The 27,166-nt window shown below is 39.2% G+C and overlaps 1 protein-coding gene across 1 annotated transcript in view; it reads left to right on the forward strand.

The window, feature by feature from the left end:
• Positions 1-19,667: 19,667 nt before the first annotated feature.
• The window catches only part of col1a1b (collagen, type I, alpha 1b), a 29,917-nt gene continuing 22,418 nt past the window's right edge, over positions 19,668-27,166 (forward strand). Inside the window, exons 1-10 of the mRNA XM_061230424.1 lie at positions 19,668-19,894; positions 21,692-21,883; positions 22,293-22,306; positions 22,599-22,634; positions 23,769-23,861; positions 24,505-24,579; positions 25,138-25,182; positions 25,741-25,794; positions 26,235-26,288; positions 26,816-26,869. Of these exons, the coding sequence (XP_061086408.1) occupies positions 19,813-19,894; positions 21,692-21,883; positions 22,293-22,306; positions 22,599-22,634; positions 23,769-23,861; positions 24,505-24,579; positions 25,138-25,182; positions 25,741-25,794; positions 26,235-26,288; positions 26,816-26,869 (699 nt within the window). The 5' untranslated portion in view covers positions 19,668-19,812. The remainder of the gene's footprint in view (positions 19,895-21,691; positions 21,884-22,292; positions 22,307-22,598; positions 22,635-23,768; positions 23,862-24,504; positions 24,580-25,137; positions 25,183-25,740; positions 25,795-26,234; positions 26,289-26,815; positions 26,870-27,166) is intronic.

Consider the following 27,166-nt stretch of genomic DNA (forward strand, 5'->3'; position numbering starts at 1 on the left):
GTCATTTGAAGAATGTGAGCAAGAGTATATCTCTGCAAAGGGAGGCTTGGAAAAATAATAGAAGTTACTATGGCATTCCACAGCCTGTGGTGAGTCCAACTGAAGTGGAAGGTTGGAGAGATGTCAGGAAAGCATTACTCAGGCACTGATTCTAAAAGACCATCATCAGTGAAGGGAGAGGAGAAAGGAGGCTCCCTTTGTGCTCAACTGTTTGCTATCCAGTTCACAAGCCTTGTCTCAAAGCTGTCAGTGGCGATAATTTAATTGAAATTATTGATTTTATTCAGTTTTAATGATAGACATTTACAGTATCCATTTGAGCTGCTTCCATACAATTTGCCCATTTGCAACCAATAATTTGTCTGGAGCGTGCGGAACTACTGGAGCACTGCTGAGATGGGGAGGAAACTAAAACAAAATATCGTCTGCACTGGAAGACCTGGTCTCCCTCTCACACAAGGTGTGCTTCTGTAACAGTTTTCACTTACATATACAGTTACATATTTACTATGGCCCAAATACAAACAGGTTAACTTCAAATAATGACATTTTGACAATACAACTAGAGTCCACTTAGTTTAATATGGCAGTTTTCCTTTATATTATTCAGCCAGAACTGAAGTGAGAATTGGTGGATGTCCAATTGACCGAATTATAAATATCTGATTAAATGGATTAAACTGTGTGAAGTAAACTGTGGATATTTACAGCTACATGTGAAATGACTCAGACATGCATTGCTTCTATTGTGTTCCATATACTGTGATATAAATAAACATGTAATTTTGAATGAGCTATTTATTTCAGCAGTGTTTCACCATGTCTTCAGCACAGGTTGCCATTGCTGTTGCCCCTGGCAGGAGACTGGTCCACACCTACTGCACATTTGTGTCACTTTACAATATGGCCATTTCTGTTTTCTTAAAAGATTTGATAGGTGAATAGTCAAAGATCCCCGAAAATGTTCACCAGCCTTATAAAACACAACAGAAGAATCAGTAGTGCTATCCTTACTGAGGGATGTGCACAAGTTCTGAAATCGGAGGTGCTAATCATTTTGATGACAATCTTTTTAAAGAAATCACTGCTTGTTTAAAAAATAACTTTTCATCTGAACTGTATTTGCGTAAAACAGTATAACTTTTTGAGCATATAAAGTGGCTCATTATCTGCATTATTTATTTATTTTGCTCATCTTTATCCATCCATCCATCCATCCATTATCTGAACCTGCTTATCCTGATCAGGGTCGCAGGGGGCTGGAGCCTATCCCAGCATACATTGGGCGAAAGGCAGGAATACACCCTGGACAGGTCGCCAGTCTATCACAGGGCACACACACCATTCACTCACACACACACCCATACCTACGGGCAATTTAGACTCTCCAATCAGCCTAACGTGCATGTCTTTGGACTGTGGGAGGAAACCCATGCAGACACAGGGAGAACATGCAAACTCCGCACAGAGAGGCCCCGGCCGACGGGGATTCGAACCCAGGACCTCCTTGCTGTGAGGCGGCAGTGCTACCCACTGCACCATCCGTGCCGCCCTCATCTTTATCTAGAGTACTAATTATTGATCAAGATGAAAGTGGTTATTACATATACAGTAAATGTAATGGAAGCGTTAGGTTGCTAAAATAAGGAACGCTTATCAGTTGGATTATTTTGTTGGAATTTTTCGAAAAATACTTGTAACAATCTCAGATGCTTCACAGTGATAATTAAAACAATCTTGCTGTTAGAGAAGATATTAAAATAACTGTTGTCTCGAGTACAAATTTTAGCCTACTCACATTTGGAGGTTTTCGAGCATGAACTGCTAGTTTCCGGTCCTGCTACAGTATCTCTATTGGGTCAAGTCAGGACTTTGAGCTATTCACATGTGGACTTGCCTTTGTGTTTTGGATCATAGTCTTACTGTATAACTCAATTACACTTCAGTTTCAGCTCACAGACAGATATCTGAGCATTCTCTTTATTCATTTTCAGGTACAGGTTCCTTCAATAATGACAAGTTGTCCAGGTCCCGAGGCAGCAAAGCATCCCCACACCATCACACTACCACCACCATGTTTGACTCTTGGTGTAATGGTCAATATTTACTTTATACCAGATATAATGGGACCCATGCCATCCAAAAAGTTCCACATTTGACTTATCTGTCCATAGAACATTATACCAAAAGGCTTGTTTTTTTGTAAATGTAAGATGTTGATGTTTCTCTTGGTTAGCCATGGTTTTTGCCTCATTACTCTCCTACGTCGCTTAATTGTTGGTTGTCTGAGTGGAATCCCTCCAGCAATGTGGGCTATATAGACAATTTTAATGATTTTTGGGGAGGCCTGGCATCCAGGGAGCAGCTCTTATCTCCAGAAATGTGGCCTATAGTTTAAAACATTCTAAACTGATTTTCTTCTCCAAATTTCTTAAAGAAATCAATTAGGGGCATTTGCTTTGACAATTTCAGAAAAATGTAACCTGGTAAAGAAAATATTTGCAGGCAAATGGTTCGGCTGCCCTAGTGAATTAATTAATCACTTATCACCAATTCCACATCCTATGTTTGACTGAAACTTGGCTTAAAACAGACAAATGTATTGCTTTAAATGAAGCAACCCCTGGCTTGGCTTTAATTTTATTGAATTTGAATTGCAGGTACGTAGCTTTGTACATCCTGAAAAACAGCCATTCAATTGTTTACCCTTGTAATAGTTTATAGGCCACCTGGCCCATACACTGTCTTCTTATCTGGATTTGCAGATCTATTAGCTAACCAGGTTCTCAACACAGAAATGGTTCTGATAGTAGGCAATTTTAACATTCATGTGAATGTCAGGTCAGCATTTTGCCTATTATTGGCTCCATTGGACACTCTCAATTTGTAGATCAACCCACCTATTGCTGCAACCATACTCTTGATCTGGTGTTAACGTATGGCACTGAAATTAGCCATATAGCTACTATTCCCCACAATCCTACTTTCAGGCCATTATCCCATCACTACCCATTAGCCTGTAACATAGTCTGGAACTCAGATTCCAGATTTTATTTTAGGGGTACAATCTCCTCTGATACTGCTAACGCCTTTATTGATGAGCTTCCTGGATCATACAGGTCAATGAAGACTCCCTTATCATGACTACAAACCTGAGTTTGCCCCTTAAAAGGAAGAAAATCTCACACAAAATAAGTATGCCCTCACAGCAACCAGATCTTTATATTTCTCTACCCTAATAAAGGAACATAAAAACAATTCTAGAAACCTGCTCCACACTGTCACTGTCATAGATTTTAGAAAAGGCGGTAAAAAAGCAATCCAATAGCACTTTGGTAGTCTTTTAGCCTGGGTTCAGACCCCATCACAGCATTGAAACTGCTCTTCTCAAAATGCTTAATGATCTACTCCTCACAATGGCTGTATCTCCGTACTTGTGCTAAGACCTAAGTGGTTGTATTCCAGACCCAGTTTGGTACTATTGAGCATCTCTTTCTCTTAGACTGACTCGAAAATCTTCTTGGCCTAAGATAGGCCTCTCCTGGTTCAGATCCTATCTATCAGAACAACATCAATGTCTTTATACTACCAACGAGTCCTCATATTGTTCCAGAGTAAGATATGGAATACCACAAGGATCCCTGCTTGGACCTCTGCTTTTATTTTTTATATATGTTACCTCTTGGAAACATCATCCATAATCATGACATTAACTTCCACTGTTATGCAGAAGATACCCAGCTGTACATATCAGTCAAACTTGACACCATTGTGAAACTATCAAACATGGAAGCCTGCCTCAAAGATATAAAGGAATGGATGGCCCAAAACATTCTCCTACTTGGCAAAAGAGAAATATTGTTTGTTGGCCAAATATTGGTTGTTGACAGTACCTTACACCTTGATGGTGCCTGTATGGCTTTGAGTGCAGTCATCCAAAACCTTGGTGTCACTTTTGATCCTGCATTACCTTTAGAAATGCATATAAAAACACTTCTAGGATTGCTTTCTCTCTCTTGAGGAATATTGGATTATTGTAATGCCCTCTTGTCAGGATGTGCAAATGCCTCCTTAAAGCCCCTACAGCTCTTTCAAAATGCAGCTGCCCATATTATAACTAGAACAAAACGCTTTGAGCACATTACCGCAGTATTAGCATCTCTCCTTTGGCTACCCATTCAATTTTGCATTGATTTCAATGTACCCTCCTCATTGTTCCGAGAGTGGGTAGATGTACTGTAGATGGTAGGGCTCTCTATGTTGAAGTAAAATCTTACCTATATAGCAAATCCTTTAGTTGAGGGCCACAGCTTGGTGTTGGCATGGATCATAGAGTCTTTGGTGGACTAAGTCGTCATTGCTATCACTATATCATGGCATGGACCCTCTGTGTTGAGTGGATCTAGCCGTGGTCTGGTGTTGATGTGCCATTACCCTGCCTCTTGTCCCCTAGTTATGCTGCCATGGTGTTATTCTTTCGGGGTTTTTCTTTATCGCACACAGGCACCCCCTTTTCTGCAGTCCTTTTTCAATTTTACCACTTGCCATCCACAAATCATTTTCTTGTTTCTGCCCTCCTCCCACTGATCCCGGCTCCAGCAAGCTGTTACTGTGCCCTTGAAGAAATTTTGACTGACTGGCCACTGGGATTCTCCACTGTTCCAAGTGTTCTCCCTTTGGGGATAATGGCTCTCACTGTGAGTCCCAGAGCCTTAGTTTTGGAGTGGCCTAGTCAAAGTATTCACTTGACCCCCAGTGATACCTAATGCACAGTGTATAGTGTATTTGGGGATATGATACTAAATGTGGCACCCACAGCACTTTAGCACATGAATTTGTAGAGAACAATTACACTACATTCCCGTTATTTAGCTGACACTTTTATTCAAAGCGACTAACAGTTGACTAGACTAGACAATCCCCCCTTGAGCAATGTGGGATTAAGTGCCTTCTTCAAGGGCCCAACAGCTGCACTAATTTTATTGTCACACTGGCACACCAGCCTTCCAGTTCCAACTCAAGTGCCACTAGACTTTAGGCTGCCCCCATAGTGTCATCTGTGCGTGAGCTGATCCAAAATACAAAAGCAAAACTCAATTAAATTTTTTGAATGGCCCAGTCAAAATCCTGACTTGAACCCAATAGACATGCTTTGGCAGGACCTGAAATGAGCATTTTTTTGTTACCAATCTGTCTGACTTAAAATAGTTCTGCGCGAGTGGGCTAAAATTACTCAACAGCAATTGGTAACTGGTATTAAATTATAGGAAAGGTTTGGTTGCAATTATTGCGGCTAAAGGTGGTGCAACCTTTCATGAAATACAATAGAATAAATAGGAATTTTAAAAATGTGTTTTGTGTTTACTCAGCTTCCATTTATTATTATTTAGTCTAAATAACTGAAAACATTCAGTGTGACAAATGCGATAGAACAAATCAGCGTGATGTCACAACAGCACTTCCGGGTGGATAAGGGCTCTGGCTCTGCTGCCTACTGACATTGAAGAATGTATAGCAGGCAGTTTTTTCCATGTCATTTAATCAAGTCAATGTTGGAATATGAAAATAATTTGTGAAAACTGAACAAAATTGTTTTATTTGTATGATTTCTACGATATGGTCTGGCTAGCTAATGTAACATTAACATTAGCTGTCAGCACCCCCCTAACCTTGTACGTTTGCTAGCCAACATCATTAACATGTCTAGCCAATGCAAACTAGCCAGCATTAATGGAAACCCTATTACTGTAACATTACCACCAAAACTAGTTTGAGGTAAGGTTGGATTTAATGTTTCATCATTTAATGTTATCATCCCAGTGTTTCTCAATATGGCTGCCGGTGAGCGTCTGGTATTTATTATTTGTTAGCTGTCAAAAACGTTTGTGAAAGACATGAGCAATACAATCAGAAGTTCCCATTTTGTCTTTTGTTTTTTCCCATATTTTTTTGACACTTTTAAACTTATGTTGGGTGTCTCTATATCAGCTGCCATTGACTGTGGCAAGCACCTGGCAGAGACTGCTCTGTAAATGGACTGTAAGACCTGGGTTAATCTCCATTTCAAGACTTGGGAAGAGCCTGAGTCATTATTTTGTGCCTGATTACATTTGGCATTACAGTCCCAAACACAACACGATTTCAGCATAGTTAACTAGTTAACAGTTTCTACACAGCTCTGGTTCAGTCGATTTGTCCTAAGCAATAACATTCCGATTTGTCCTAAGCAATAACAGGAAATTGGGAAGGGGCAAATACTCATCACACTGTAATTTTAAATTCTATCAAATTTAAGCATGTATTCACATATTTAAAGCCAAGGAAAGATATAATGTTGCCAATGTTGCTATGTATTTCATAGAATTAAATTTTAAGAAACATTCAACAACCAAATTCTTCACTAATCACATAACTTCTCTTCTTACTGTTGGAATTGCATGGCTTTGCTCAGATGCTAAAAATAAACAAAGTTTGGGGTGAGAGGTGTGGTGCAGTCCATATGACAGCTAACTCTTAGTCTGTGTATGAATCTCCCTGGATGGTTAAGGTTTTGATTATCCAAAATTGTGCTTTCTGTACTGTGATCACCTGTGTTTATTGCATGTAACTGTCATTGCTTTTCCCATTTTAAAAAATCAAAGAAAACATTTCACCATCTTCCCTAAGTAGCTGTGCACACAAAATAGGAACTACTTTAACAATGACTGATATTAGAGGCATTTTGGAAGCACTTGCCTGACTCATATACGTAAGCATATACATTTCTACAAGTACAAACACGTGGGGCAGTCCTGATGTTCTCAAGTTCACTGGCTTAGGGGCTTGGTGAAAAAATTCTCAGTGCTGCTCACTCTCTTATCTTTTCATCTGACGCATTGTGTGTGTCTGCAGGCACACATCAATACTCTATTGGTTTCTATTGGTGCTCCATAACTCTACAAATATGCCAAATATAGGAGATAATTTAATTGCTGCAATATTTGCAAACACCCAGAAAATAATACACTTTCCAAAACTGAATGGAGTCATTGTCTCTTTGGAGCATGGATCATTAATTAATGGCCCTCGGGTGCTGGAACTGCTAGATTTCCACCCTTCCTTTACCTCGGAGTTGGATGTGACTAATTGGAGTCAGTACCATGAATTGTTCAGTTAATTACCTAGGAGGAAGGAAAATCAAGGCTGGATTTGGATTTCAGGGCCAGATTTGATGATCCGTATTTGGTGCATTAATCAGTTACTCCTCACAGGTTTAACACTTGCTTTCATATATGTTTTGTTGCCATAGTCCTTCTCCTTACTGAATATCCATAAATTAGTTTCCCTCACACATATGATCCTCTCAACTTCAAACACATTGATTGATTCCCAAATTCTCAAATAACAATGACCATGCATGAGACGCTATGCCAGCGATACTCAATAGCTGTGCCTCAAACCACAAACTTCTGTGTACCGCACTTCTGTGCTCCCGAGTCCACACTCCAGTCAGTGTTTGGGAGTTCACACTTGGAGCTCAAAAGCACGGTTTATTCATTAGTGGGATGCGCTTTGCGGTGACATCTGACCCCGTTACCTTCAACCTCTGGCATAACTATCTGACAAATGCCAATGGCATTTATGTTGCACTTGGTGAATAAACATCAGATGAATGTGCTGTAGAAGTATCCACAACCAAGGGGTCCAAGAGGGCAACTAAGCCGCAAGTAAGTTACTGTATAAAAACGTTGGTTGTGGATACTGCGATAATTCTTTTGGTTAGTTTCGGCTGCCTTGTCCTCCGCTGTCGGAAAGCTTGTCCTCTAATTCAAAGTCAGAGCTGTCCTTCTTATCTCTCAGGCGAGCCAAGTTAGGTTCTGTGATATTAGTATGCTGCTAACGTTACCAGAGTGTTGTGAGATCGCCTGGATGGGTGGCCGTCCATAAACCTGTCTCTGCGTTCACAAGTGGAGTCTGAACGCCCGTTACCTTCTGGGAGGTAACGATGCAAGCCAAACACTGGACGTATGTTGCCCTTAGAAGTTTTGCCCACTATTTAGGAAATTGCTGCACTGATGGTGATTTTAAGCGTTTAATCCAAATAAACTCATCTGAAAAAAGCATGACAGTGCTCCTTTAAATTATTCAGCTAGCTCAGTTTTAAAGCAATAAATCGTGTGCCGTATGTTTTCAAACTTGTGAAAATCAGTGCGCATCTGGGTGCTTTTTCCGTGCTCACACTTGGATGTGTGCTTGCTATGTACACTAGGAATACAGAAGTAACTGCTTTGCTGGAACAAAAGCCTGCACCCACACCAGCCCTTTGATTGAGTATCCCTGCGCTACGCTAACATCCCTTCAGCTTTTTAGATGCAGGCTCCCCCTGCACAGAAGTTACAGGAGCACATAGTGACAGTCAGAAGGTCATTCTGACTTGAGCTGCTGGTCTCCTAAATACAAGAACAGCACTAAGGCTAGCCATAATATTTCTACTTAAATAGTAGCCTGCTTACAGTACCAATTCTAGTTACTTGCATTAGGTATTGGTATTTTAGAAAAGTTATATGTTTAGGGGTTTTCAAAGCAATTTTGATGACAGGTTTACTTCTAGACTATACTACACAATCACATATTTTCCAGATGAAAACTGCCATTGAATAATATCTCCTCTGGTTCCAAATCCAGATCTCTAACTTACATGCACTACAATAATTATATTTCATATTTGTCTCCTTTTGTCCCTTCCATTCACACTTAATTTCAAGACCACAAACCAAAGACTTATATAATTTCCTCAGATGTATGGTACTGCAGTGTACTTGCATGTCTTAAGCAGTATAGCATCCACAAAGTTTTTCAGCTGCATGAACTACTTCATGCATTTTTTAAAGAAAAAGCAGTTTCTGTGAATAAGAGCTTTCAGAGAGTGGATAAACTCTATGTTGCTGTCCAGCAGGACTCCACCCTAACCACCAGTCTGAACTCTCTGAGACACTGACCACAGAACTATAGATTACAAAGAGTTCTGTCAAACGAAAACACAGTAAATTACCAGTTCTGTTTAAAGCTCATCAGGCATCCATTCTCTGTAAAGCTCTCTCAAAACACTGCACACCCAATCCCTCACTTAATGGACAGAGAAGAATTAAGGATGACACAAAATGTTACCAAAACTATTTTAACAATTTTAATTACTGAAAGAAAAAGCAGCACCTGTCCTGGTTCTGTCCCATTGTCCACGTGTGCCATTTGTCTGTTTTGTTTGATCATATGGTTTAACTGTGTAAAACACTGCAATTATGACCAGACATATAACCTCTAACCATATAACCTTGCCCTCCTTTGCTCTGCTCCATGCTGTCAACCAGCACACAGAGCAACCCTCTAATAATAGACAGCACTCACTAAGCTACTTCAGACTGCACCCTTAGTATCTTCTCCACAAATACAAATGTGCAAAGCTACTGTAGACTGTGGATTTCATATCATCAGCCCACATACAAAAAACACTAAGCTACTATAGACTCTGCAGCCAAATTCAAACAGTGTTGCCCTAATGTAAGGGTTATTATTTTTATGTGCACTTACAGTAAAATAAAAATCAAATCAAATGTGTTCACCTATACAGTATACATTAGGTAGCATCACCCCAAATACAAATGTGCTAAACTACTATACACCACCAAGCTTATCCAATGCCAACACCACCAGTCTCCACACCTCCCCCAATGCCAACACCACCAATTTGTATTGGGAGAACAAATGTAATAGTACATACTGCAAGCAATCTTGGTACAGTGGTCATTTCTAGTTGGGCTCTGTCTTGCAGCATTTACAGTTTGATCAAGCAAGTAAGGTAAAAAATTGTGTCATCTTTAATTTGAGAATGACACTGTGTGGCCCAAATGTATTTGAACAGAGAAACATTTTTTGTTGTTTTAGCTCTGTACTCCAGCACACTAAACAATGAATATGAGGTTATGGAGCTTGGAGGTTATGGAAGCCGAGAAGCAGGAATAGAAAAGATGGAGCAGGAAGCTGACAGCTGGGAGCCGAGAGCTGTGAGCTGAAAGCTGGGTGCAGGAAGCTGTAGTTGTCATCCAGTCTTACATCATCTTATTTTGCTGAATAGTCATTCAGAAGGAAGGAGTCAATTTATAAGTGATTAATCTGATGTGGGTACTTAACCCTTAATCAGATAGTAGAGCAACCAAATGCACAAACACCTTCCAGCTGCATAAGAACAAGCATATGCCATCAGCTCAGTTGTGCTAGTGGCCTTTAGTATTCTTTAGTATTTCAGTTTTTTGGCTATGTACATCCTTTTTTACATCTTTGTACATCCCTCAATTACATCCCATTTTATACACGGTCCCTCTGTTTTAGGGGACCAAAACAATGTTTTGATTGGTCAGGTGTATTCAATCGCTTCCGTAGTGCAGGTATAAAAAAAGCTTTTAGTATTTAGTCCAGTCAGATTTCTGCCATATGGCGCGAGACAATACTTTCCAGATGCTTTTCTGCCATTGCTTTGTATGGTATAATATTCTCCAGATGACATACCTGGTCAGAGGAAGAAGTCTTGTTGGCATTTTAGCATTTTCTGATTTCATTCTAAACATAATTATCTAGAGAGTATTATGAATATGTTTTTGAACATATATAATGTTGATTTTGAAAATAGTTAGATCCCCGGCCCCTCCACCCAATATCTGTCCACTACAATATCAGTCCCTTACATTGAAACTGGCCAAGATATGCGGCACCCTGCATCTTTCCCAAAACTACAGAAATATTAAAGCCAAAATGTATTCACTTTTATTCAAGAGATCCTATTATGATTTGCTTTGATAGCTCACTTCTCTGCTGTAGCCATCTTCCTAACTGATGTTCAAATTTCACAGGCAAAACTACCACAAATAACTTCATGATTATTGTTTGCAATTGGTAATATTCTCTGCACATAGTTAATATGTTCGGAGGATGTTGTAAAACATTTTCAAAAATTTTAGACGACGCACCAATACAGGCTTAGATATTGAATTTCCCTTTGCGTTTTCTTTTGTTCATGTTTATAAGATGGGAAATGAAACTGACTACAGTTTGCTTTTAATGTTGCTGCAATTTGGAGAAGGAAGGGGCAAACGGAACCACGGCACATTACATTACATTAATGGCATTTGGCAGATGCTCTTATCCAGAGCGATGTACGGTTGAGATGGACCAGGAGACCCCTGGAGCAGGGTTAAGGGCCTTGCTCACGGGCCCAACGGCTGTGCGGATCTTATTGTGGCTACACGGGGGATCAAACCACCGACCTTGTGAGACCCGGTCATGTACCTTAACCACTACACTTCAAAATTGGGGGGAATAGATCTGGCCCTGGGTAACAAAGCTATTTAAATGATCAAATTAAAGATGGTGATTAATCAAGTGTGGACACATGGCCACTAATACAAAAAATTAGTTACATAAGGAAGGGTTCAAAGACAAAGTTAATGATAATGAGCCAAACCTGTATAAGTTTAAAGAAGAAATTATGAATGAAACATGCGTTGAAACATGTTGAACAACCTCATTAGGAGGCTATTGATTCATCTAATTTGTTAAATAATATTTATTTCATACGCTTAAACACTTCTGTAACACATTTTGTAACCCATGAAATGTAGTCATCTAAACATGTTTTAAATATTTTTGGGAACACACACCGATGGTTAAACATTATTTTCTGAACACTACTGTTTAGATATAAAATGCTATTCACCTTTTCACACTTACCTTTTAGGTATCTTATTAGTCGTGTCAGATATTCTTTGGCTTTACGTGCATTTTGGTTTTTTACAGTGCATTATGCTACCTTTTGCTGCACATGTATAAACATGTAGGAGTGATACTGGATAGATGACTCTTTAGAAGGTTAAATTATAAATCATAGATTCCCTTGAAAAATGATAACATCTGTGAAGATCTTACCACTTAGCCTATTTTGCGATGTAGGCCTAAAGCCTGATGAATGATTCCCATGTCCACGGGGTTTTCCAAAACACATGGCACATAAGGCAAACTGTAGGCTCACATTATTTTTCTTTCTCCAAACACTGTCAAAGTCATGTAAAATATCCCTCACTCATTATTGAATCCAACCCACAGAATTTCATAGAGATGAGATGGCACATGACCTGCAGATAATATGGCTACATAGTGCTATCACTCCCGCCCTTTCTCCTCTATTTCAGCGGAAAACCTCCAGGAAGTATAATTACTCTACTGTTATTACTTTGGTATCGACTTTCTACTGCATCATAGAATTAAATTTTGTGTGGTACAAAGAATTCTAACAAAGACTCAATTGAACAAGGCACTCCCGAGGATGAATCTCTTGTCAAGAAAAATTTAATAGCAGCCATGATTGATTCTGCCAAAAGAACAGTGCAAGTTCATCTAATCACAATTCTATGGTCTCAATGGAAGGTTGAATACAAGCAGAGGAGGCAGCCTGCTCTAAAGTAAGAAAGCTCAGCGACCTTCACAAAAAATGAGAAAAGTCTGAGAAAATAATCTCTGATGGCAGCACTAAGTTTAGCCACCTTGAAACTAAACTAATAAACAGACCTGGAGGACTGAAGTTGCAGAGACAGTGGGCCTCATTCATCAATATTTTCGTAAAACCGTATGTAAATTTATGTACAACTGGAAATAAACTCAGCCAGATTTATCAAACAAAGAGTTTTTTTCGTATTCATGTGTGTATGTTGAATATCAAACAATCTTAAATGAAAAGCACAAACACCAAACTTGTGATTATCATACATTTAGGCCCCTAAAAAACCATATAAGGAGCTTGGATTTCCATTGCATTGCAGTTTAAAGAGATAGCAGAAAAAATACATAAGAAAAAAAATGTATCTGAAGCGGAGATTTAAGTGCTTTTAATGGAAGTATAAGCCAAAGGGGAAAGTCAGAGTTTGCCAAGGTTCTGGACACTGGAGGAACACATTGGCAAAATTATACGAGAGACGTAATTTTTTATATGATAAGAACAATTATAATATTCAATTGACTTATTAATTAGAATATAAAATATTAATAAAATATGAATGGAATATTAAAGCACCGAACAAGTTTTACAACCACGTGTTTTCATTTCTGCACACAATATGAACAGCTGATAGCATTTGTGAAATCCGTTCGGATCCTACTAACAAACTGACATGCAAAAACTTTGATAAAGCCTACATTGTTTGGGTAAATAAAATTTGTTCAGCACACGTTTGATTAATGAGGCCCAATGTGCACATAAATGGTAAATGATCGGCATTTATACAATGCCTTTATCCAAAACGCTGTACAATTGATGCGTCTCATTCACCCATTCATACACACATTGGCTGCCATGGAAGGTGCCAACCAGCTCGTCAGGAGCATTTGGGTGTTAGGTGTCTTGCTCAGGGATACTTCGACACACCCAGGGTGGGATTTAACCGGCAACCCTCTGACTGCCAGACGACTGCTTTTACCGCCTGAGCCAAAATCAGGATAAGACATCCCACTTAAAGGGTGGATTCAGGGTGGATTCAAGCTTTATGGAGGTGAGGCAGATGGCATACACTGTAAATCCTCAAATTGGGGTCTTTTATTTACTTAGGCTGCATAAAGCACAGGCCTTTATTTGGGGCAGGCTTGTATTCGAGGCAGGCCTTTATTTCTTATTAGGCTTCTGTTGTAGAATTTTATTCTTAGAAATAAAGTAAAAGGCTACACTTAAAGCCCACTGTTCAACACTTCCTGTAACCGTTCAGAAATCAATTAGTGTAGGCTAATCAGGAACACCGTTTGGTAAGTCATAGTGTCAGTCTTAACAGACTTAGTTTATTGCAAATATTCTCAAACACAATAAATCACATGCAAGTCCAGAATCCATAAAATAACAACTTGCCAGACACGCCTTCATGAACAATAACAAATTAGCGTAGATAACAGGATTTATTGTACTGCATTTAATAAATGGTTTTATGCAATGATAGCATATTAATAGGTACACAATAAAATATTTTCAAGAGTAACAGCGCAAACTAAAAGTGACCAAAACTACTAGCTTTAAAAATATGTGCAAAAACAAGAATTTCACAGTTCCTTCTCACACAATGCTATGTCAGCATACAGATAGACCAGCTGGATGGTAAAAGAGATACACTGTAGTGCACTAGGGTCTTATAAGAGTAAAAACATTATGCTGACAAAAGTTGTGTTTTGAAGTTCTTTTTATTAGTGTTTAAAGTTAAAGTGTTTGGAATTATTTGTATTTTCAGTAGATGTTGAATTTTTGAAATTACACTCACATTGGTCTATGTATGTTACAATGGGTTACTGGTAAGGACCCAAAGGCAGACACAGAGGATGAACAGAGTGGACTGGAGATCAGAATCCCCAAACCGGTGAACAGGGAGGTGAGGTAGGCAGGAATCAGTGAAGATGACAGGGAACAGGAAGGCAAGCAGGCAGGCAAACTGGCAGGGAACAGCGAAGATAGCGGGGAACAGGGGGGGCAAGCAGGCAGACAAACTAGCAGGAATCAGCAGGACAGGCAGGAGACAAGGCTGGGTATGGAGACTGAATAGCTCACAGGAACTGACAGGGACATTGACTTAGAAGGAGAACTTCATCAGTCTGGCAGGGAAGGGAGTGTGAGCTGGGACTAAATAGTGAAAATGACAGGTGTAGGAAATCTAACTAATAACTAACTACATGGAAGCGAATGCTCTGCGTGTGCCAGTACTAGTTGAATGATTGAAGGGGAGTGAGGAATGTGGCAAGAACTGCAGGGCAGTTGCATAAATGAGGTGATAAAGCAGGTGAAACTGATCAGAAAGTGAGGCGGGGTAATGAGGCAAGTGAAGTGACTATGTGATGGAGAACACGAACTGCACCAAACCTACAACGCGGTAATAAAAACACAGGTAAATAAAATTACATGATAGAAGTGGAACTGGGGAAACACAAACAACAGTACAGGGATCCGGGAACCCGCAAGCATAACAATGTATTGCGTATCAATGCAACACTAATATGCAAACTGATTTGCACGTTTTCCAACATTTGCTTACTGTATGTCTTTTTGCCTCAATGAAATGTAGAATTATTTTGTCAAACAGATAGACATCTGTGAAGACTGCAAATCTACATTCTCTAATCCTGATCTTATGGCATCTGTATCAGAATCATCCTATCTGAAAATTTGTTGAAAAACCAGGACGAAACTTGATCTGGGATAGGAAAAAAATATATCAGATAATTTTGAAATAGAAGTGAGGGCCCTCCTTGCAGCTCCTGTGGTCTAGAACTCTATCCCCTTATCTAGGGGTGTCAAACTCCAGTCCTGGAGGGCCACAGTGTCTGCTGGTTTTTGGTGTGTTAGGGGAGGCCTGTAGTGTAGTGGTTACGGTAAATGACTGGGACATGCAAGGTTGTGGAGTAGCCACAATAAGATCCGCAGAGCCGTTGGGCTCTTGAGCAAGGCCCTTAACCCTGCATTGCTCCAGGGGAGGATTGTCTTCTGCTTAGTCTAATCAACTGTTCGTCACTCTGGCTAAGAGTGTCTGCCAAATGCCATTAATGTAATGTAATGTAATGTAATGTGTTACAGCATGACAGATTAATTTCAAAGTCTTTCTTTGGCACACACCTTGTTCTCAAGGCCTTAATTGACTGCTGATTGAAAGGAAACCACAAACACCTGTAGACCCTGCAGCCCTCCAAGACTGGAGTTTTACACCCCTGCTCTAATCCTCAGGGTGGGAAGGACGTTGACTTCTCCACGGACAACAGCGACTTCCCCCTCACTTGGCGGCTCGTTTTCTCATTGACCATAGATGAAGCTAGGAGATAGCGGTTCCAGAATACCAGGTATGGTTTTTCTGTTATGGGTCATAGATAATCCAGTGTCCCCTCTCTTGTCATTAGATCCATCCACATTACCAATGCATATACCATGTGTCAAAACCCTTAAATATTTGGGGGTAGATATTTTCCCTACCCATCAGTTCATTAAAACAATTACTTGTTTTAATACTTTCTTGGCATTTTGAAACATGTGGAGGCAGATTTGTTTCCCTAGACTGTTGCTGTTCAATGACGATTAGTCAATGGGGCTATATACCAAAGGCATATTCTCTTTGCCTGGCTGATAACACCCAAAATTATGTTAGCCCTTTGTTGGCAATCTCCAAACATCTTCTCAGTGGCTGCATACTTTTCTGGATATAGTTTACATGGAATTGTCCATAGCTAAAATTCCTGGGACCAGGAATTAGAACCATCCAGTATTGGACCTTTACAGCTGTAAAGCTCAAAGACATACTGTTGAACGATCTGCTGTTCATGTACTGCATTATTTTATTATAATATCCTGATGCAATATTTTATTCTATTTATTTATTTTATTTTCTGTCAATAAAAATCTAGGGTAGGGGGAGAGTTCCTCGCCACTTGAAAGAAGATTACAGTGGTACACTTGAATACTTTGTACCAACAATGTGCCATAATTGTTACGACTGGTATTAGGTTTTGCTCAAGTTAACCTGTCAGGTGGCAAGTTAGTTTCAGAGCATGCTAACTGGCACAGTAACTGGCACCGGCTTTCTCTGATCTTCCTATTTTGGATAATTCTGGATTTTCCTAGATTTTGACTTAAACCACCTCCGCATTCATTGTTTCCTTTCTAGTCCAATGCACTAGAGTAGCTACAGAACCAGAGCAACATGGTTGCTGTCGAAAACCTTACAGACTGAACTATATACATCACCACTGGAATGATAACTGTCAAACTTTCTTATTGCTTTTTCGACATACTGTAACACATACTGCAAAGCATTATGAAGTGCTTACGACATGGTCATGATGGTGTTATAATCAAAGTGTCATTAAATTGTGCCTAACAAAGTGCTATTAAGATACATGAGTCTGACTGTGAGTTCCAAGTAGGCTATGTATGACATTTTCTGTGCTATACACACAGCATGCTTGAGAAAAATTAAAATGGGCATTCTACATTTTACTGTGTGCCTTCTGACAACCTATCTCAATTTACACTTTCAAGCTCTGTTCCTGGACAAATGCATGATTTACTGTGCACCTGTCGGACCTGCAGATTTTGGTTCATTTTTGCTGTTCCTTTATCCACTTTATACTGTATATTCTCAGTCACAAAAGGACTGGCATAAAACTGATTAGAAAAAGGTCCATAGTGTTCTATGAACTTTTTCCCGTTGATATACAGTATTTGAAACTTTTTTTTTTAAACCGAATTGAAATTGATATTGATTCCAGTGGCGCACATGTGCACATTAGTATACATGTAACCAAACTGAAGCTGTTTCCCGATATGATTAAACTATTTCTTTAAATAAGTAATACATTTTTTTATGAAGTGAAGATTTCTATACCTACACTTAGGGGGGCGGGGAGCGATAAAAAAACACAAGTTATATTCCATGTCAAAAGAGGAACATCGGAATATTATGAACCGGTTTTAATACATTCGCCTATTTTACGGATTACATTACGAAAGCAATAACTGAAACAAGTCTCTGCTTTTTTGTCGCGTTCCAAAATAAATAGGATACAGTAGTGCTGCAAGAAGTGATGCACACTGTACAGTGCATTAATCCTAGTTTCACATGCCTCGGGAAATCAGTAGTAGTGTCGATAACATTGTGTGTGTGTGCGTGTGTGTGTGTGTGTGTGTGTGTGTGTGTGTGTGTGTTAAACCTTACAAGCGAAAATCTACTTGATGAGGTGGCATTTCTATCGTCTTGGACAAGCCTACTCGTCATACTCGTAATATCAAAGACACATTTCTTGGACAAGTGACAGACATCGGAAGTTTAAAAAAATGAATGAAGGGATATGAAGACTACAGGCAATATGATAGGGCCACAGTTCTACGTAAAGCTGCAACGTGTCCACCGTGCAGTGAAATGCACTGGCAATGGAGTGAAGAAAGTATGCCAGATGTTCTCTGTCTGTCTTTCTCCCTTTCTTTCGTTCTTATTCTGTGAGTGTGATCTTGCGATGACTGAACTGCAGCGCGCAAATAGCCGTAATTTAACTGGTAAATTGCCACTGGTTGACCCTTTGTTGAGACTAGGCTGCTTTGCCGGGCCCATTACCTCTCGGGAGTTTCACCTCATTTGACTTCTAGCACGTTTTTATTCAAAAAATTTTTGCAAAAAAAAAAAAAAATACAAATATCTTTGTTGGGAAATTGTTTGTTGTTCAATCGACGGTTGGTGCAAGTCATCTGTATCGACGCGATGATTTCTGGCCTTTTTTTTTTTTAGTTATTTGCTTGCAGGCTGTCTACATCTGTGAATGACAATGAATTTAGCCAACTGTGGCCACAAAGAAAACACTTCTTAAATAGCAACTGAAAGAATACATGCACTTGCGCTTGGTAAAATACATTGCATTCTTCTTTGCAACAGATGTGTTTTAACATGTGCAAGAGCTTTTTCTTTATTCGGTCAAGAATGGCTGCTTATTCTTTGGAAGTAATTATAACCCATGCCCTAATTGTAGTTTGCGGATACTTGTATTATTCTATATGAGTCTAATCCAGCCTTCAGAGGATTGGAATCAAAATAGCATACAGATTTATTGAAGCAGTGCCAGAATTTCCAAATGATAACATCCAGGTCCATCGATCTCCTCAGTAAATGTCATTTAATAAATGCATTTTTGAAAATGTCAGCCTTCTTTGGTATTGTACAAGTAGATTATCATTAATAAACTCGATTAACAATGGAGTGTCATTCGTTCAACCCTAACACAATCGGTGTTGTGTTAATCAGTTAACTAAATAAATTGAATTAATGAAGGCCCATATAGGATATTCACTAAATATGTATGAATATTATACTGAATTACAACACTTGCTATTTTCTTAAGGTGTCGTCTTTTCTTTTGCACAGAAATGTCTAAAATAAAATACATTGAACAGTTTTGTATTTATGAAAGGAAACAACAAAGGCTACATCAGTTTGGAAATAATTAAATCAATCAATATGATAAAAAATTATATCATGCTTCAGTAAATTTGTGATTCTTTTTGTCGTTTATGAAACAAAGATTGTACACAAGCTTCAAGTCTAATGCAACACATATTTTTAATTCCGTTTGAATGAGAAAAAAGGTCGATTAGGGCGGCTTTATTAAGCAATTCTATAAGCAGTTCTTTAAATGATCGGTAACAATTTAAGGTAGATAATTGATTGAGCTAAGAGACCTGAGTAAACAAAATCTTAATGGATTAAAAAGCATGAGAACATACCCCAAAAAATAATAAAACCGATGTCAACATATCCTGTCTCATTCAAGTTTGTCCAACTTTTGTTTAATTATTACGCACATGATTACCAAGAAAAGAATATCCACATGCCTTGCCAATGGCCTTTTGTAAAGATGACATGGCCTGTTGTCCGACTGAACAAAAAGGAAGGAGGGATTTTTGTGTCTGGAAGTCCACCTTCTTGGTAAAAAATGATCAAGTTGCTTTGAGATTGTAAGGCAAGAAAACTTTAAAGACAGCCCCTCTGCCTTGTGAAGGAGGGACTTTTTAACTTGAACATGCAGAAGTTATCTGGTGCGCTCAGCACCTCCCCATAAAATTTGGAATATAAAAGCCAGGGCAATGCGTTTGTTTAGGCAGTAGGGAGTTTCTGCTGGGGTCTGGATTGGAGATACAAAGACCGGACCCTACCTTGTATGATTGGAGTCTAAAGAAAGAACAGGATTCCCCTTGCCTCAAAGAGTCTACATGTCTAATATTTAGACATGTTCAGCTTTGTGGATATTCGGTTAGTGCTGCTGCTTGCAGCAACAACACTTCTGGCAAGAGGTCAAGGCGAGGACGATCGTAAGTAGCATTTTTTATATACTTATAGTAATGTTGGTAACATGATACAGGTCAATCACAGATTACCTAACGGGAAAATTAAGAAAAGCCATTTATCCGAATGGATGGTTTATGGATGTAAATGCATGTTTGACTCGCCAAACGTGTAACATTTTCCAAAATGGCAAAATCTCAAATGATGTGGCCATTATATGACTTTATCTTTAAATTGCACGTGTTACTATCCGCATTCATTTGTGAATGCAGAAAGGTTAAGGAGCAAGTTGCTACAAGTCTGAGCATCTCCCTCTCTTGTGGTGTCATATATTCCTGAGCAAAGGGAAAGATTTAACACCTACGAAAACGTGGACGCGCAATAAAAGGCCAAGAAGAACAACGGATAATAAAACAGAGAACGTCTGTTTCTCGGGTGGAAATAATGGCTTCATCAGTAACAGAGGAAAAAATGGCCCGTTCCAGGTGCAGGGTGTGTTAAGACTCAAGAGCACATCGCCGGGGGCGAGCCGCTGTCAAGTCAAATGGGAGCAAGGCCAACAGCTAGTGCAATGGAAACTATAGCTGCAGGCCTCTTAATACCATCGTTACCTATGCGTATTTTTAAATTATTACATACAATCCTTCATTTTTTTCTCTACCTTCAGAATACAACTATTACTTCAGCTTTGGATGAAAGGATCCAATATGCCATAAATGCGTGATTAGACTAAGACATGAATCGAATAACCCTGGCAATATGGAACAACAGGAAGATACACAGAGCTATAGAGAAAAGTTAAAATAGCCTAAATGTCTTTGACTGAAGAGAAATAGTCTAGACATCACTTCATCCCTGAAATTTTGGATAAAGGGCGTGTGGCAAAATAAGATTATTTGGTCATATAGCGCCACTATGTGGTCATTCCTGGACCTCCATCAAGTTTGGCTGGTTGATTCCATGGAGAGTATCCATTTTTTTTTGTATCTAATCGACATCATATGCACGGATTACTGCAGACCTTCTACTGAGGATGTAGTCAGTCCTTGCAAACTTAACCACATTCACTTTTTTTAATTGTTCGAGTCGCAATGCACGTGACCCTGTTTAAATACTTTTTTTTCATGGAACACTAAAGTGGAGTATGTTTCTCCCTGGAATAAAATATTGGTGAATGCGTGTCTCATTAGTAAAATAGAGACCGAAGCTGGAACCCAGTTTTTCTAAACCTTTGACTAGAAATGTGAGGCGCTGTTATTCACCACAAATATATACAAAAATATACATATTTCATATTTTACCAGGAATTCATCATTTTAATTACATTCGATTACGATCCAGATTACGTGGTCAAATTACTTTAATCCAGTGTAAATGGCAACAGATGATGTGAATATATGTCCATTATGCATACAGATTCATAAACTGTCGAGTTCAAGGCAACATAGTCGACATAGGCCTACAGCATGAGAGAACCTGAAATATATAACATTTCAGGCCATGATAAACTACACAGCGTGGTGCCTTTCTTTATGTTGGATTTAGCTTCCAATTGTGATAGGCCTTCTATATGGATTCATGAGGTAGGCCTACTGCGTAGTGAGAGTCACATAGGCTAACTCTTTAATATTAAAACAAAATAAAGCAAGTTAATGTATATCAATACAAACAGCTCATAGTTTCATAATATGCTGTCTAATCTGTTTCTCACATTATGAATGCCCATGGTGTTATGATCGTTGGCCTGCATGTTAGCCTGCATTGAAAACACATGTATTCCATTTTCGTTTCTGAAGCATTTATACCCTTGATTTGTTTTGCAGAAAGTGGCGGCAGCTGTACATTGGGCGGCCAGTTGTACAATGACAAAGATGTGTGGAAACCGGAACCCTGCCAGATCTGCGTGTGCGACAGCGGCACAGTAATGTGCGATGAGGTCATTTGCGAGGATACATCTGATTGCCCCAATCCAGAAATCCCTTTCGGCGAATGCTGCCCAATCTGCCCCGACAATGGCAAGTTCTGGTCTTCTCTGTCAACAAAACGCCACACCGGTGCCCTCAAACTGAAAAGGGCCTTCTTATTAGCCATTTGAACAGGACAAGTAGGCCTACATCACAGATCTATTTAACTATCAATGGAGATGGAAATATTTTTGGAAAAACTACGTCATAGTATCGGCCTGGATTTAATACCAACTCATCAATATTCCTTTTTTTCATCTGAAAATGGATTAATGGCATGAAACGGCCGATTTCACTAGTTGCTGACAAGACCCACATTTAACCCAGGCTCTCAGATTACTCTGGGACCATCAGCACATTCAATACTTTAAAATCAACTTGACTATGTATGTTTAACAGACCAGAGTTATTGACATTATGTACAAAACATAACATTTTATTTTCTCAATTTCTTTCATAGGTCCAGGGCCACAGGTATGCCAATTTGTATTTACTTATTCATTTAAAATTATGATTGTTTGTTGAGCAGAGGTTGTGCATTTGTCATTTTCCTTAATAAACTGCATAGTCATCTTTGATCATTTGTGGGGGCTTAATACACAGAAATACCTGCCTTCACTCCACAATGTCTGTTTTGCTGTAAACAAAAGATTCAATGACTTCACTCCCCTGAAAATACAACTATCATAATTTCTATCATTGATATTCAATATGGAATATCATTTTTGTATGTCTAATCCGCTTTCTTGTTGATTCACCCTCATAGGGACCCCAAGGTGATGCTGGCCCCAAGGGTGACAGGGTAGGTATATCTTTTCTATTATGTGATCTCTCTAGCTGAGTGTTTTAGATGCAGCAGCTTTGACACTGGACTTGTGCCCACACCACTGGGAGAGTGTCCTCATCCCACATCCCACCTGGGTTTTAAGGCCTTCAAGGGCTTATGTCAAAGGGTCATGCAAGCCTGCAGGAGAGAAGCAATGATCAGCTCCTTTGTGACTTTCCAATGAGCGTGGCTGTTATTGTAGTCCTGCATAATGTTGAGTAAGACAACAACAAGTTTGTGGGAAAGAGAGTATTGAGGGGATTCAAAGCAGTGATTCTGTGCTTATTGATCTGAATAATTATAGCATGTCCGACTTATTAGCAACGTGTAGGAATGAGTTCGACCACAAGGGCGGTGCTATTGTGCATTTTGTAAATGCATTGACATACATTCCCTGTGCACTTGACTGAATCGTATGGCATTGCGCTTTTCTTTATTCCCTATTTCAAACTTCAGTTGCAATTAATTAATTAATTAATTAATTAATAAAATGAATGCATTATATATTTGTACTATTTATATGGTTTATTATGGTGACTACGGAAACTGATACATTTACGTACATTTTTTAATCAAATTTAAAGATCACAAGCATTGCTTTTAGATCGAAGCATGCCCTATTTTGGTTAAGTCACTTTATGCACAGCTAGGTGCTTTATATATCAATGCACGTTTTTATTTTTTACCATTATCCATGTTAATCAGATACTGTTATTGAAATATCACTGGATATTTAGTATTGTGATATATGTGCAACATATGATTATACAATCATGTGAAATGGCTGCAAAATGGATATGGACATATTGTTTTCAAGATAAGTCATGACTAGGTGCAGTTTATAAATACTGATCGTGAGGTTACAGTTGAAAGGATGACCTTTTCCTGCATGTAACATTACGAGGTCTTATCAATACAAATACAAATAATTTCTACAGATTCATACATTGGTCTCAAATAATTGAATTGCAATCTTATGAAACTGATATTGTAATACATCAAACCACGTTGAGTGAGAGTGAAGCCATGTTCAAATGCGTTGTGTTGACAGTCTGGATTCACCTTCTGTTTACATACATGTTACAAGCCAATCTGTCCTTCATCATGCAGGGTCTTCCCGGTCCCCCTGGCGGTGATGGCATCCCTGGACAGCCTGGACAGCCTGGCCAGCCTGGCCCTCCTGGACCCCCTGGCCTCGGTGGAGTAAGTACCGACTCCAAAAATTCACCTAAAGATTTTAAGACAAAGAAAAGCTCCACGAGGCCCGTGTAGTTAGATCATGTCCCAAATGGTGAGACCAGCCTGGGACATGCATCATAACAGTGCTCTCACCATGACAACCAAGGAGTGGTTTCCTTGGGCAGTTCAGCAGGACAGTTGTGTGAGACTATAAGCTTTCCCGTGCTCAAGAAGGGATGAGTGAAATGCAGTGTGAAGGCCTCGTGAGGCTAGGCCTGATACGTCACCTCTGTTTCAGCACATTGAATTCATTATATTATTATTATTATTCTTCATTATAAATTCAATTAATTCAATTTTCATCACAAAGCCTCCGCAATGAGATGGCCTTGAGAATGTGCTGCATTGTGTCACACTTGTTATGAAATGAAAAAGTATAAAGGTGGCTTTAAAATGAAGGCCACCCGAACAGCACCAAACTCTCATTATTCAGTCCCAAACTTTCCCATTGGTGGAGGAAAATGTGTCCTAATTTGAACCTTTTCAAATACCTTAATACCAGACATAGCTTCCATATTATGGATAGATTACTCCCTGCGGGTATTGAGTATCCTTGAATCTTGAATATTTATCAAGTCTTCATTTTGTCCTTTTTTCTCTTCTGCAGAACTTTTCTCCTCAGATGTCTTACGGCTATGATGAGAAATCCGGAGGTGGTGGAATGGCATTGCCCGGCCCCATGGTACGAGCGCCAGTGTTGGACAGCCACAACAGCAGCCACAACATCACAGTCATGGCTCTTTGAACATGCCATCTGTAGGACTTGGACTGGGCATTATTTATTGAGAAATCTGTCTCCAGCCAGTACGCAAAATATGAATAAGGGACAGTTTATGGTGTAGTTGAATTTAGTCTGTTGGAGAAACCTCTAGAAATAGTGTTTCCACGTTTTCTTGGATCTAATTATATCTTTTAAAAGGGCTTGTAGACATTGTAGCTTCATCATACCAGCTTAAGATGTGAGCAGAGGATGACCCTGACTACTTCAGATGTTGAATGTAATGCAGTTTCAGTTAAATTCACTGAGCCGTCTTTGATGTTGAATTCTGAGGACCAATAGACATTGCAATCAGGCTGTTATTATTATTATTATTATTATTATTATTATTATTATTATTATTATTATTATTAATTAATAATAGTGTTTTATATCATTCCCAGTCAGGACAGCAAATGGGAGTGATAATTAAAGGATAATAGTGCTCATTCTAAGTCTGGTTTTGTTTTCTTCATCCAACAGGGTCCCATGGGCCCTCGTGGCCCCCCTGGCCCCCCTGGTCTGACTGTAAGTGTGACTTCAATAACGTTTCATTCAAATAAACTTTCCCAAGTCTATCACATGAATATAAATAAAATAAACATAAATAATAGCATTAATAAAAGCCAGGCTTTTTGTTACCTTGATGACTCAAGGTTTTAGTTTTAAGACATACATAGCTAGATTGATAATAATAGGAGTGAGTTCATATTGTAGTTGTAGCTGAGTACAACTTCATAAATGTCATAATATACTGCATTAACTGGACTTATTTATTTCATTGGGACCATGTGTAATTTGTGACATAGATTTCATAAAGTATGATGCATCACATCAGAGTTAGCTACAGCTCATTTCCAGCTAATTAGCAGGTCATAACGCAATACACAACAAACAACCAGTGCAAAATACAATACAATATTATAATTGTGAACATTAAATGAATAGAGAAGCAGAAAGGCATTTTGAAAGTCAAATATTAAGAGTTATAATCAACTGTAATTCATCCATCTTTTATTAAGTTAGTGGCTATATGCTACTCTATCTTAACTGTAGGCCTAATCTTTCTTCTTAATCATCCTTCAGGGACCCCAAGGTTTCCCTGGCCCCGCTGGAGAGCCTGGCGAGCCCGGCGCTTCTGTGAGTACCTCAAACAGAGCCGCTCCCCACCTCTGACGACCCCACTACACCCAACACCATGTCCAAGCCCTGAACTGTGGGCAGAGGCCTCTGATGGATGCTTGTGCTACCCTGCAGCGCCCTCAAGAGTCAATGTTTAATCAATCCCACGGTATCCATAATCAATCAATACGCTGTACAGATTCAGACATTACAGTCGGTTTACACTACAGATTTGGCATGAAAAGAAGCAGCCGTGCGTGGTTGCTATTGTGTCAGCAGTATGTTTAATCTCACACTGGAAAGGCGTCAAACACGTTTTCCTGTGCATATACAAGACAGTTAGCTCTGTGGCTTTTGTGATTGACTTCTCTACCATACAAGTTACACTCACACACACACACACAAACACACACTTTCTTCTTTATTTCTTCAATCACTGAACTGTGTGTGTCTTCTAGGGTCCCATGGGTCCCCGTGGTCCATCTGGCCCCCCTGGAAAGAATGGAGATGATGTAAGTACAAAGAGAACACCTTTCATCTTTCCAAAGAAAGATTAAATTATATTCACTGGGCAGGTGAAACATTACATTATAGTATATTCACTCAGCAGGTGATTATCCACAGTGGTTGTGAAATATATTTTTACTCTCAATACTTTAACATTTAACATTGTTACTCTCAGGAATTCCAAATGGCAATTTCATCAAGAAGGCCCATATTTGCCTAAAATTCATTTTCTGCACTATTTTTTCATCTGTTGTTAAACATGTCCATAGGAATCCTTGCATTTTGTCACCATTTTCCTTTTAAAGCTTTAATTCACACTAGTCACACGCAGAGGCATGGTGAAACATCATGCAAAACAGATGTTTCCTATATTTCTTACTCAGGCTGTCCAACGTATGGAAAAACATATCCCATCATGCTTTTCTTCATTTACTTTACTGTGCCATGCCAATTCAAGCACCAATGCTTTCACCAAAAACCAGTGATGGAATCCCTCATAGTGTGTTACAGTTGTGCTTCGTCTCTTGTTTAGGGTGAGGCCGGAAAGCCTGGACGCCCAGGTGAGCGCGGTCCATCTGGCCCTCAGGTGAGTCCCTCTCTCTCTCAAACTTCTGCACCTTTTTGTCCTGCACCTCCGTCCCATTCACCATTTTCTTACTGGCTCTGAGCGAAGCTGTTTGACAGTCAAATATTCCTCAAGTCAATCAATCAATTTGTTAGTAGCTCCGCAATCATTCATATTGTTATTACTTACTTGGAAGGATGTGTCAAATTAACTGCCATTTAGTACTGGCTCCAGTTGTCAGCATTATGTTTTACTGAGGTCAGTTGGGGAATTCTTTATGGATAAAACATAAAATACATTTTATTGACCTGAAATGAC

The sequence above is a fragment of the Conger conger genome, chromosome 2 (assembly GCF_963514075.1).
Source record: "Conger conger chromosome 2, fConCon1.1, whole genome shotgun sequence".
Taxonomy (NCBI): Eukaryota; Metazoa; Chordata; class Actinopteri; order Anguilliformes; family Congridae; genus Conger; species Conger conger.